A 13920-nucleotide genomic window follows, 5' to 3' on the forward strand; every position below is an offset into this window, starting at 1 on the left:
CTCTCTGCACTCACGTCGCTCCCATTTCTCTACCGCCGTCCTGCATCTTCTGCTATGATCCAGGGTGGCTACGCGTTGTCGACGACGCCAGGGATCAGAAGGGCGGTGGAAGCGAGCCCGCTGCACAGTTTGTTTGCAGACACAATAAAACGCTCCTACATGATCAAACGACTCGTGCAAATTTCGTCTGAAGTGCGCACAGAAAAGAAGGCGACGCTGCCGAGGTCATGGAAGTGTCGCGCACCCTCACTCTCCGCGAAGTCCTTGCCTTCTCTCTCGAAAGCAACGGCGTCAACGTCGCTGCGAAGCCTTCTGCCTCGTCTCTCGCATTTTATAGCTGCATCAAAGTGGGGCCTCCCATCTTACGCAGCAGATCGCACGATGCGTTGTGTACGTTTCTAGTCCTCTTACCGCCTTCTTATATACCTCCCTTTGGCTCCCTAACCGCGTTACCCGCTGGCTGAGACCCTCTCTGTCTCCATGTCTCGCTGTGCCATGCATGTGTCCGAGCATGCTGGCCTCTCACATTTTCGCACCAATCGACTCCTCTTACTCTCACCTACGCATTCACTCTCACCCTGCCCCTTCGGTGAGCTTTCTTTTCTTTCATCTATCCTCGTTTCTTCGGGGGCACGCGTGTCTGCGTGCGGACGCTTCGCAGAGGGCTGTCAGAGCAGGCTCTCTCTCGTCATGACTCACAGTCCTCGTCTCTCTTATTTTCTCTGTACAACGATCGACTTGATCTGCGTGGGAGCGCCAGAGCCCCAAATCGGCCCTTCCCCTCCTCGCCTTATTCTCTACCTCTCTTAACCGTTATCCATCATAGCGGGCGTATACACAACGCATTACAGCATCGAAAGACTCTAGCGAAGGCGCACCAAACGACAGAAAGCGAACAAGTTGGGATAATGGACGCACCGCAGCGTCTTGTTGGTGGCCCCCTCCTCAAGGCGGTCTATGTCTTTTTCCTGCTGCTGTTCAGCCTCTTTGCGACCGGTGCGTACAACTGGGCGTTCAAGGTATACCGAACGCAGCCGCAGAATATCAACCCCGTCATGTACCCGCTCTTCACCGAAATCAATGTCTCTGCTTTTGCACCGGCGATGCGGGAGAAGTACTACCGACTCTGGCGCACCTACGACTGGATGGCGGACGGCTACGCAGCCCCGCGCGTGGACGGGGTCTACGCTCGAGTTCCTATCTTTTACGTGCATGGCAACGGCGGCTCCTACTACTGCGCGCGTTCCCTGGCCCGCTTTGTGTATGAATCCAACGCGCGGCTGCGGCAGCACGCGATGCGTGAGTACCGCCGCCACGTGAAGCGGCAGCTGTTCCAGGAATTACGCGCCAACCAATCGCTTGAGGAGCTGGAGGAAGGAGTGCGCATTCCAGAGTGGCTGCAGCACCGTGTGGAGGAGAAGATAATGCGAGAGGAGGTAACGTTGCTTGGCGCGGAGCTGTTTGCTGTGGACTTCTTGGAAGAGTCGTCCACACAGTCGGCGTCCATCACCTTAAAGGAGGCGCGCTTCGTGAATCATTCTGTTCACCTCGTCATGAGCGGATTCCTACACACCTACGCTGACGTCCTCGCCGCGCCACCAGCGCCGGCCTTCGACAGTGACACGCTTGACAAGAAGGACACCCGTCGCACCAGCAGCACAGCCAAGCTCTCCGCGGCCACTGGGAAGCTGCTGAATGAAGTCGAGAGGGAGTACTCGCAAAGCGTGTGCAGCCATTCTTCTATCGCCGCGGACGAGAAGGTGTGCCAGCAGGCGAAGCACCTGACGAAGCGGTTCTCGACTCTGGAGCGGGTGCGGGCGGAGGTGCAGCGGGTGCAGCAGCAGGGCATCTGGATCTGGGCTGAGTCACTCGGAGGCGTGACAACTCTCTTGGCCGCCATCCTGGCCCCGCATCTCTACGCAGGTGTGGTCATGGTGGGGACACCGATGCACTACCCGCCGCTGTTCTTCGACCACGCCAGCGTCTGGATCTACGAAATCCTCAATGCAGCGGTGCTAATGCGCTATCCAGCCCCAGAAGACGTGCAACGAGTGCGTCACAGTACCATCAACTGGGCGGACATGGTGGCCGACACAAAGCGTCCAAACGATCTCCTGCATGACCTCCGCGCCGTGCCGCCTGCCGAGCTTAATCATCGTCTGCGCAACCTCACGCTTCTCAGCATCAACGGCGGCACTTTGGACGATGTGGTTCCCTCCATTTCCGGTTACTTGCAGCGCTCCCGACCGCGCGCGCCCGGCACACTGGTCAACCGAAGCTTCCTCCTGCAGGACGGCGGGCATCGCCGCGACATCTCCACTGAGACGCTCCGCGGCTGCGGCACCGCCATGGACCACCGCGGTCTCGTGTACGGTCTTCAGTTCCTGCAACACTCTGCCGACTCGCTGGTGCAGGCAGCGCTGCTGCCGAACGCCAATGCATATTTCGGCCATGAGGAGAGGCTTCCGTCACTGCACCGCGATCGGCTGTTCCCCACCGTCGTCGAGACACTGGGCGCGCACCGCTTTGAAGAGCAGCGGCTCGAGCACATCTTCATGTCGTCCGTGCGCGATTCGCTCACCGGCAAGTACGTGAAGGAGACGAAGTTTCGCGCGCTGTCGGAGCAGCTGAAGCAGGTGTGCGTGGACAGCGACGTACCGATCGACTACAATGATCTGCCCATGTACGACGAGGCGGACTCGAGGAGCGGTTACTACGACGGCACGAAGGTGCTGAACGTGCTTATAGGTGTGACGACACTCTCGCCCGAGCAGGTGTTTGCGCCGAACATTCAACTGTTCTACGACCAGGCACGCGAAACACCAACTCTCGACTCGGAGGTGCATGAACACGCAGCAACGTTGTTACACCTGCCGATGATGTACAAGGGCACCAAGCCGATACCCGGGCGAACACTGAAGACGGCCGTCAGCTTTGCCATCTACCGACGGATGAAGAAACGCCGCCATCAGACGTGGCTCTGGCCACGCTTCTGCATGCTAGTGGGCATCGACCAGGGCCAGGGAGCAACACGCGCGTATCTCCAGTATGACAAGATTGACCTCTCCGCCTTCGCTGATTCCTCCAGCGATCACTTGCTGCCGCGGTTGCTTCGTAGCTTCGGTGGCGGGGTGCAGGTGCACACGCAGCCTGGCTACGCGCTGGTGCGCGGCGTGGATAGCGCCTTGCTGGAGCCGCAGCTGCAGGTGCGCACCGATGACGCGGCCGAGGTGTTTCCGCTTGTTATGTGCGGCTCACTGCACTCCTTTTACCTTGCCCTGCGCGGTCACGGCTCACTTCCAGCTGATGAGCCGGAGCACCAACTGCAGTATTTCTACGGCCCGTTTCACGAGAACTTGCACCACTTCACCTACCGCTGGAAGCCGTTCAGCACCTACCCGCCTATGCTCAATGAGACCTATCTTATTTACACTCTCACGGACAACCACGGCGCTCGCCCAGACGTGCATCTCCCTACGTACACCATGCTGCAGAACAGCTCAGTTGTCTCGCCAGAGTACTGGGTGTGGCTACTGGTGCTCTGGCCGCAGCGGTGGCTGGCGGCCTTTTCCATGTATACTGGCATCGTTCGCCTCGCTGGCGCATCCGTGGTGCTCTTCTTCACCCTCTTTTTTTCGCTGGGCATGCTGGATGAGAAGATGTGCGCGGCCGAGTCGCTGAAGGCGGCTCTGTGGCGGCGCTCACCCTTTCGGCGCATTCGCGTGCTACCTCCATTGGCGGGCATGGTGGTGATGGCGTTTGTGATGGAAGTTGTTACAGGTCTGTGGGCATCAACGGCACTGGTAGTGTGCCTCTCCACCGACCCACCGCCGTACGTGACGGATGCTGAGATGACGGCACGCATGAGCATCTGGGAAAAGTTCACCCTGGTGGCGTTGTACGGTATCTCGCCGAGCTACCGCGCCTGCCGCTTCTCCTGGATCTCGATGCAAGGTGTACCAGTGTGGTCTGTGTTCGTGGAGCAAATGGCTACCGTCTACCTCGGCTTTGGCATGGCGAGCGTCTTCCTCATGCTGGTCTTTGGCTATCTGGCCGTGATCGGTGCTGTTACGTGCCCGCTTCGCCGGCTCGTGCTGCTCCCGCTCCTCCGCTGTTCACCGCTGTTGCTGGCGCTGCTCCTTGGGGTGGGGTGGGCAACGCCAACGGTTCTGCTGCTGACGTGCCCGTCCTTTCCACTGTGCTTTGTAGACGTGGTCGGTCCTAGTCTGTTGGCGATACCGCTGTGGATGCTGCCTCGCTGGACCCGTTCCGGGTACGACTACCGCCTCGTGCTCCTCTTCGTTTGCTTGGCCTGCATCTTCCCGTCGCACTTCAACGGGCTTGTTCTGACGATACGCAACACTATCATGATGCGCAAGAGCCCTGCCGCTGTAGGGGACGCGGAGCGCTATACCCCTAGCCGGCCGCAGCTCATCATATTCGGCGTTGTGCAAGCAGGCTTAGCCTGCGGCTACGCATCGCTGTTTTGCATCCTGCGCAATGAGGAGACCCTCCGGATAGCGCACAAGAAAAAGCAGAAGAGCGATGACACGTCTGCACCCACGTTGCTGTCAGAGGTGGGCAACGGCTACGTGCTGGGCGACTTGGGCCGTCGCGCACCGCGCTTGCGCTCATTCGTCGAGGTGCTGAACACCGCTTTTATTTTCGCCAGTGTCTGGGCCTCCGTCGTCGCCATGCGGCGCCCCATCGAGGGCGGTGTCTCCCTTCTCGGGAACATGACACTGCTGGGGTACCTGAGCACGCGCCTCCTCAGGGAGCTGTAGCCCCTACTCCTCCGTCCCTTCGGTGACAAGCGTGAGGAAGAGGCAAAAGAGAATGCAGCGGCGAGACTACGGGCCCCATCGGTGCTCAACCGAGGCCATTGCTGTTTCTTGGATGTTGGTGGTGGTGGTGGAAGGGGGAGGGGCCACTCGGTGCTCATTCATACCATTTCTTTTTGCGGTACTTCTCATGCTCCCCTGGCCCCTTCCCTCCTTCCACTTGCCACAGCACGCTTTCCCCTTGCTCGCATGTAATGCCACAAGGCAGCGCCTGTGGCTGCATGCCTTAGGGCCGAGTGCTTCACTTATGGGCCTACTCTTCCCTTACCTTACGTAGCACATTCACTTCTTCCCCTCCCCCTTCCCCCTCCGTCGCCCTTTCGTCGTCGTCTTTGGCTGTAAGAGCGCTGCAAGTCAGCCCTCCGACGCCATTCTGTTAGAATGCGCGAAGGTGCGTATGCCTGCATGTACGTCTGCGCGTATATATATATATATGCACATCCGTGTGTGTGTGTGTGCAGCCGCCGAAATCTTCTATTCGGAGATGCTGTCCCTGACTCTGAGTGTGCGCACGTTTTCGGAATGCGCGCATGAGTGGCTTTGCCATGTGGATACAAAAAGGCAGCCTCACGCGCTGTTTTTTTTTTTTGGAATGAACCAACGGAACAACAGCAGCAAGTATATAGATGTACATCCCATAGGGCGAAGGAATGCGCCAGTGAGGTGCGGAAGCAACCTACGGGGTGACGACATCGTGTGAGCCTCTTTGGCGTGTTGACGCGTTTTCCGCGCCTGGGCCCGATGTCGGAGGTGAACACAGCTGCAGTCTTTCATGATCCAGTTTCTCATCGGGGCCCTGCCTCACTCGCGCCTCCCTTTAACGCGCCCAACTCTTTCTATTCGTGTTGCCCCTCCCCCTCCCGTACTCTTGTTCACCTCCCGCTCTACCCGCACAAGACACCCGAATCCGCGGTAAGGCAGGATTATTCTCATAGAACACGGGAGAGAGGGAGAGGTCAAAGGACCAGCTTTCCCGCGAAGAGGACATCGTCAGTCCTTTCGTCTCAACAGCGCGCACCCGTCTGCGTGTCTCGTTCATCGGCATTGTCTCGCGGCCACGCAATCGCACACATTTTCCGTTTACGCGAAAGGAAGGCAATTCTTCGGTGGCCGACCTCACAGCTTGTACACGGGTTTGCCTCACTTCGCGGCTTTTTTTTTGCCTGCACCCTCGCCTCCATCCGCGCAGACGCACATAGGCGTCAGCGTGTCTCGACGAGCACGACTTGCTTCACGTCTTTTTCTCGCTCTTTACCCTCTTGCGTCTTTTTTCGAAGACGCCGACGCGAACATGTCCGCGCGGCTGGAGAGCGGGACGAGGGTGGGGTGGCTCTTTAATTACCACCCCATCACCGAGGTGCTGCAGGAGGAGGAGGACGCTGTCGCCGGCGAAGGGACGCAGCGAGCGGCGCTCGTGCTGCTTTTCCAGGACCTCGCCGGCGACACCTTCTACGTGCACCTCCACTACGACCCATACATCCTTGTGCAGGCCGTCGAGGGTCACGAGCGCGAGGTGGAGCTCGGCCTCATGTCCAGCTTCGGCCCGCAGATCATCAGCGAAATTATCGCCGTGGAAAAGGAAGATCTCGATCTCGTGAACCATCTGAGTGGTAAGAAGCGCGTCTACCTCAAGGTGGTCTTCCGTAATGTGCAGGACCTCACGACGGTGCGCGGGCGACTGGAAAAAACCGTCAAGCTCAACGCCTCCCTCGGTTCCGAGAACCCGCTGCGGAGCCAGTTCAGCGGCTCGCTCGGTGACGCCATGGCGAAACCGTTCGCTGAAGATCCCCTTTACAGCGCAGCCGGTAGCAGTCGGTGGATGGACTGGGTGCAGGACATACGCGAGTACGACGTGAAGTACCACATGCGCGTCGCCATCGACATGAAGGTGTACTGCGGCCTCTGGTACGACGTGACGGTCACGGAGGGAGGCGCGCGTGTGCAGCGGTGCGACGACAGCCGCTACGCGCCGGCCATGCCACGTGTCATCGCCTTCGACATTGAAACGACAAAGGCCCCTCTGCGCTTTCCGCAGCCGGAGGTGGATGAGGTGTACATGATATCCTACATGCTGGACGGTCGCGGCTACCTGATCATCAACCGCGAGATCGTGACGGAGGACATCGCGCCGTTCGAGTACACCCCAAAGCCCGAGTACGAGGGCTTCTTCGACACCTTCAACGAGGAGAACGAGGCAGCGACGCTGCGACGCTTCTTCGATGAGATGCGCAAGTACAAGCCGAACGTCTATGTCACGTACAACGGCGACTACTTCGACTTCCCCTTCATCCATGCCCGTGCCCTGTACCACGGCATGAATATGCGCAATGAGATCGGCTTCACGCAGATGGCCGACGGCGCCTTCCTGAACAAGCAGATACCTCACCTCGATTGCTTCTACTGGGTAAAGCGGGACTCGTACTTGCCGCAGGGCAGTCAAGGCTTGAAGGCGGTCACCAAGTACAAGCTCGGCTACGAGCCTATCGAGGTGGACCCCGAAGACATGCTCCCTCTCGCGCAGTCGCAGCCGCAGCGCATGGCCTCGTACTCGGTGTCGGACGCTGTGTCGACGTGGTACCTCTATCAGAAATACGTGCACCCCTTCATCTTTTCCCTCGCCACAATTATTCCGATGCCACCAGACGACGTACTGCGCAAGGGCTCGGGCGGCTTGTGCGAGTCACTGCTGATGGTGCAGGCAGAGGCGAACAACGTGGTGTTTCCGAACAAGAAGGAAACAGAGCGGGAGCGTTTCTACGAGGGTCACCTGATTGACACGGAGACCTACATCGGCGGCCGTGTTGAAGCGCTGCGCAGCGGCGTGTACCGCTCCGATATCCCGATGACGTTCGACATGAATCCTGATACCTACCAGAGTCTCATCGACGACGTCGACGAAGCACTCCGCTTCACCCTCGAGGTGGAGAACGGTGTGAAGGTAGAGGAGGTAACGAATCTGGAAGAGGTAAGGGCGGCCATCCTCGCCAAGCTAACGAACCTGCGCGACCGGCCGCACCAGCAAGAGAAGCCGTTCATCTACCACCTCGACGTCGGCGCCATGTACCCGAACATCATCCTCACAAACCGCCTGCAACCGTACGCCATTGCGCGGCCAGACGTGTGCGCTGGATGCTGCTTCAACTCCCCGAACAACGAGGCGCAGTGCAAGCGTGTCATGTCGTGGAAGTGGAGGGCCGAGCTCTTCACCGCCGGCCGCTACGAGTTTCAGCGGGTCAAGGCCCAGCTCGAGAACGAGTCCTTCGCCGCCGGCGTGATTGAGCAGGCAAACCTCGCGGCCGTGCAGAAAAAGGCGTACGGCAACCGCAAGGGCAATGTACTGGAAGGCACCTCGTACGAGCGGAAAGACGACTGGAAAAAGAGTCAGAGCAGTCGCAAGGGCGGCGGCGGTGCCGGATACCGACAAGAGTCACGGCAGCAGCAGCGCGAGGCTGCCGACGCGCTTCTCCAGCGCGAGTTCGGTGCCGATCGCAACGGTGAAGGCGGCAGCTCCGACTCGGACGGCGACGCCGACGGCCCAAAGGCGTACCACAAGCTCAACGAGAACACGCAGTTCAACATGCTGAAACGGCGGCTCAGCGAATATAGCCGAAAAGCCTACGGCAAGATTCACGAGACGCGTGAAGTGATGCGGTCCAACGTGGTGTGCCAGCGCGAGAACTCCTTCTACGTCGACACGGTTCGCCTTTTTCGCGACCGCCGCTACGAATACAAGGCAGCCCTGAAGACATGGAAGAAGAGGCTGGACGCTGCGAAGGACTCGGACGAGCGCAAGGTGTGCCAGAGTCGCTGCGTGCAGATGGAATCGCTGCAGCTGGCCCACAAGTGCATCCTCAACTCGTTTTACGGCTACGTGATGCGTAAAGGCTCGCGGTGGTCGAGTATGGAAATGGCGGGCATCGTCACCTATCTCGGCGCGACGCTGATTCAGATGGCCCGCTCGCTTGTCCAGCAGATCGGTGTGACGCTCGAGCTTGACACGGATGGCATCTGGTGCTGTCTTCCCAACACGTTTCCCGAGAACTTCACTTTGGCCACGACAAACCCGTCCAAGCCGAAGATATCGATATCGTACCCGTGCGTCGTGCTGAACAAAATGGTGCACGATCGGTACTCAAATCACCAGTACCAGGACCTTGTCAGCACGGGCGTGTACAAGACGCGCAGCGAGTGCTCGATCTACTTTGAAGTAGACGGCCCGTACCTCGCCATGCTGCTGCCTGCCAGTCGCGAGGAAGGCAAAAGCATCAAGAAGCGCTACGCCGTCTTCAGCCCGGACGGCAGCTTGGCCGAGCTCAAGGGGTTTGAGCTGAAACGTCGCGGAGAGCTGATGCTTGTCAAGGACTTCCAGTCACAGGTGTTCCGCCGCTTCCTCGACGGCAGGACGCTCGCTGACGCGTACGCCTCGGCGGCTGTCGTGGCGGATGCCGCGCTTGACATGCTTGAGTCCAAAGGCGAAGGCTACGATACAGAGGAGATTCTGGAGAAGATTACGGAGAGCAGCAACATGACTCGGCGACTCTCCGAGTACCCCGAATCGCAGAAGTCGCTGGCCATCACGACAGCACGGCGCATTGCCGAGTTCCTGGGACCGCAAATGGTAAAAGATAAGGGCCTGGCGTGCCACTTCATCATCTCACGCATGCCGGCCGGCCGCCCCGTCACGGAGCGGGCGATCCCCGTCACGATCTTCCGCGCGGACCCGGCAGTTCGCACGCATTTTCTGCGCAAGTGGACCGCCGACACAACGGTTCCGTCCGAGCTGAATTTGAAGACGCTGCTGGACTGGGACTACTACACTGCACGCTTCAGCGCCTGCGTGCAGAAGATTGTGTCTATCCCGGCGGCGCTGCAGTCGCTGCCGAACCCGGTGCCGCGCGTGGTGCACCCGGACTGGCTGGAAAAGCGCATTCGTCACCGCAACTCCCGCTACCGTCAAGTGTCACTTGTCGGCATGCTATCCAAGGTGCAAGGCAAGAACGAGGCGCTGGCTGGCGTGTCGGCGGCGGCGGCCGCCGCCGCTGCCGTCAGAGTGGACGAGGACGAGGACGGGGTCGTGCTGGAGCAGGGGGGTGGTGCGGGCGCTGTAGAGGGAGAGCTGCAAGACTTGGAGGACATGGCGGGCGGTGCAGGCAGCAGCACCGTACGCCACGTGCCAAAGACGCAAAAAGCCCGTGCGGCCTGTGCTGGTGAACGACGATGTGCCGCGGGGACGGACGCTGAAACGGACTGGGACGAAGACGACACGGATTGTGAGGGGGAGTCGGAGGACGACATGGAGCGGCTGCAGCGCGAGGCGGATGCCGAGCTGGATGCGCTGGCGCATGATGTAAAACAGCGCTACTTTGCTCCAAGGAGCGCGAACGCGCTCGACGCAGATTTTTTCGCCGACCGTGGTGCGAAGCGTTGGCTGGCCCAGCGCAAGGACACGTGGCTACAGCGAGCTCGTCTGCGCAGGGAGCTGGCGCTCGAGAACGGCCTGAGCGAGGTCGCTCTGGGTGGGGAGAACAGTGACGCAGTGGCTCTCGGGCAAGCGACGGCGCCCGATGTCGCTGGCATGAACAGCCACTTCATCGATCTAAAGTCACGTGCGCTGGCGACCGTCTGGAACGTGCTCGAGGTGCGCGAGAATGAGGAGAGTCCCGGAACTGTGCAGGTGCTTGCGGCGCTGGAGCATAGCCTCTACTCCTTTCGCGTTCAGGTGCGTCGCACCGTCCTTGTAGACGCGGACCCCGCGCTGCGCCTGCAGGCGTTCGACGCCACTGAGGTCAGCGGGCGGGTGCTGCCGCGGCGTGCAGCAGCCGGCCGCCTCTACCAGGTCAATGTTCCGCCTGGCGAGGAGGGGGAGCGGTGCCTCAATGCGCTGCACGTGATGGAGGGCGTTCGCCGGATCTACGAGGAGCATCGCACGCGCGTGGACACGTTCGTCGAGCAACTCGGTTGCTGCGTCTCCGTCGACTCGGCGCGGCACCTGCGCAACGCGCGTCGGCGCCCACCTTCGCAGCGTGAGCTCTTTGGCATAGATGAGATGAACATGCACACGTGCACGAATTATCTCAGCTGTGGCGCCGCGGACCGTGCCGTGTTCGTCTTCCACGCGGTGACGGAACAGCGCGGTTTGATCGCTGCCGTTTATCCGCAGACCAACACTGCCTTCGTCGTCTTTATTCAGCCCGCTGAAGCGGCAAAGCCCGTGATCAGCTGGAGCAGCATTTGCGCGGAGAGCGCAAAGCGGCTGCACACGAGCACGCCGGAGCCGATTCGGGTCACATCCGCGGTGGCGGAGGATCAGCGAGCAGCGTGGCGGCAGGTTCATCAGCACCTGAGCGCCGCCTTGGAAAACGCCAAGGCGCCTCTTCTGGCTGTGCTGCAGAGCTGCCAGCCCACGTCGACACTCCTGCAGCAGCGCGCGTTGCCTGTGGGACTGCCTTACCTGCGTGTCCTCGGCGCTGCGGAAGATGAGCGGCTGCTGAGCGACCCGTTCCGCTGGACGCGCCTGCTGGCGCGGCGACTGTTTGAACGCTTCTTCGCGTCGCTATTGTGGGTAGAGGAGCGTCTGGCGCTGAGCCGTGTCTCTGGCATCCCGCTTTGCAACATTGCCCAGGACAGCTGCGTGCATGTGCTGGATGTGCTGTACAGTCGTGCCCTACACCGGCGCCATCACGTGCTGTGGTGCAGCAGCGACCCTCTCATAACTTTTGACACCGTGGAGGAGCGTCCGCGCGAGGTGTGCATGGCTGGCGGCTATACTTCGTGGTGCGTCGAATTCGGCCTTTCGCGCCTGGACGTCGTCGCGCTGCTCTTCTCACAGGCGATTGAGGAAGGCGATGACCCGAACGCGCGGGTGCTGTGTGACCGTGGCGTATCGACGCACTTCAACATCCTGCGTGATCTGGTGGCCGACTTGCTGGGGCAGGCCATGGAGAACATCCTCGCCGACACACTCCTGAACAACGTGGCGCGGTGGCTGCGCGACCCGGCGTCGTCCTGCTACGAGCCGCGCTTGGTGGAGCTTCTCAGCAGTCTCGCACACCGTGCACTCACGGGCATCCTGCTCCGCCTCGCCAAGCTCGGCGGCCGCGCCGTAAAGGTGGACGGCAGTTCCGTCACCGTCCTCACCTCCAAGTACTCGCTTCAGGAGGCGGTGAGCTTCGCCCGCTTTCTGACAGCATCGCTGCAGGACCAGCCGATGCTACTGCTGCTCTCGCTGCAGCCACTGCGCTACTGGTGTCCATATGTGGTGCTTGACCCTTGCGACTACGCTGGCCTGTTCATCACCGAGGACGCCATCAAGCTCAAGCAGGGCGAGGAGCCGACACGAGCGGATCTGCACGTAGCACATCAGCTCACGATGGCTAGCCGACTTCCCAGCCGTGCCCGCAACACTTTTGTGGAGCGCGTTGTCGAGACTCTCTACCAGCTGAACGCGTCAACACACCATGTCTACTGCGACACGGTAGGCGATCACACGGTCACGCTCGCTACGCGGCACGACCACCTGACGCGGCGCTTGTTGCAGGACTCGCAGAAGCTCTTTGAAGGTGTCTTGCAGACAGACATCATGGACGAGGTGCAGCGCGTGATGGACACGCGCGACCTGTACACCGAGGAGGAGCACGCAGCACACGAGCGCGGCGAGTTGACGCTGTGGTCCAGCGGCGCCGTTGCACTCGAGTACGCGAAGTGTGTGTGTCGTGTGCTGGAGCTGATCCCGTGCAACGGCGCCGTCGGCAAGGTGCGCAACAACTGCATGCGTTTATGCGGCATCAGCCCATTCTCCGCCCAGTCGCAGTTTCAGGCCGATCCTTTCCTGGCGCACCGCCTTCAGTCCGTCACGTGCAGTTTCTGCAACTCTCACATCTCGATCGACTTGCTTGTGAGGCGGAAGTCGGTGACATCGCCATTTACCTGCACAGCGTGTGCGGCGCCAATTGCGGCAGCTTCCATGGAAGGAACGCTCGTCCGTCATGTGAGCCAGCTGCTGCGAGTTTACAACCAGCAGGACTTCGTGTGCACCAAGTGTCGTGAGATGACAACAACCTATGTGGCGGAAAGGTGCTGTGGCGCGCTCGTCGGCAAGGCCGCGCCGGTAGAGGGCGAGCTCCGGGCACTTCATCGCCTTGCGAAGATACAAGGCTTTGCGTGGCTTGCCGAGAGCGTGGAGGCGGCGCTCCTCTGCACGTGAGAGCTCTTTGTCAAGGTGTGCTGTGGCGGCACGCGCACAGTAGCCTTTGCAAGTACGCTCACCGCACGGCGCAGGCGCAGCAAAGCACGCCCTGCGCCGTGCGGTTTCCGCTCCACTGTGGCGCGGTGGGGCTCTACCAGCTCTCGTTTCCGCGCACGCCAACTCAGCGCGCGCGCGCATACACGCAGCGTGCGAGTCATGGGCTGCCAAAAACAAACGCAGCGAAAACGATAGCGGCGGCTACCTTGGAGACCAAGAGCTTTTTCGCTCTTCTTCGTCCGCCCGAGAAGCGGCAACAACGTACATCCATGTGCATTTTCACATAGACATGAACGGACCGTTTTATAGAACAGGCTTGGGGGTGGCCGCTGATGGCGCATTCCCGAATTCGCACCTTGCCTTGCATGGCTGTGACTTACCTAAAGGCCATAGTATCCGCCTCTCTGTCGAGACTGTGCATGATGGGCTGTTTTCTCTTTTACTTCTTTGCGAGTCTGCTGTGGGTTTGAGATGCGCGTCTTCGTAAGCCATACGCCCTCAGATGGAAAGGAGGCAACACTGCGCGTTTGATGTTCGAGCGAGAGAGAGAGAAAGAGGGTGATAAATCGTGCCGGCCTCTTTGCGCTCGTCCACGCATGTGGAGAACTGAGGCGTCCTGCAGGGTTGCGCTTCTAGTTCACCTGTCCCACGCCCCGTTACTGCATGCACGAGGAGAGGGTCAGGAGCTTCTGGTCACATGCGTCCTACTGTCGTAGTATCCTACGCGCTATGTCTTATTCTTGCCTCCTCTCTCTCCCTCTCTGGGTACATCGGCCCGCCCCCATCCTCCTCTCCCTTGCTGCTGCCGCTTCTGTTATTATTGTTATTTTGTATTTT

General features: G+C 60.2%; 2 protein-coding genes across 2 annotated transcripts; both read left to right on the forward strand.

The window, feature by feature from the left end:
* Positions 1-908: 908 nt before the first annotated feature.
* Positions 909-4784, forward strand: LINJ_35_4420 (conserved hypothetical protein; the record flags this gene model as incomplete). The annotated part of the gene is made up of 1 exon (XM_001469207.1): positions 909-4784. One exon carries the CDS (start codon positions 909-911, stop codon positions 4782-4784), a length of 3876 nt encoding a protein of 1291 aa, XP_001469244.1.
* Positions 4785-6369: 1585 nt separating this feature from the next.
* On the forward strand, positions 6370-13044 carry LINJ_35_4430 (putative DNA polymerase epsilon catalytic subunit; the record flags this gene model as incomplete). The annotated part of the gene is made up of 1 exon (XM_001469208.1): positions 6370-13044. The coding sequence occupies one exon, from the start codon at positions 6370-6372 to the stop codon at positions 13042-13044; it is 6675 nt and encodes a 2224-aa protein (XP_001469245.1).
* Positions 13045-13920: the final 876 nt, after the last annotated feature.

Source organism: Leishmania infantum, chromosome 35 (genome assembly GCF_000002875.2).
Source record: "Leishmania infantum JPCM5 genome chromosome 35".
NCBI classification, from domain to species: domain Eukaryota; phylum Euglenozoa; class Kinetoplastea; order Trypanosomatida; family Trypanosomatidae; genus Leishmania; species Leishmania infantum.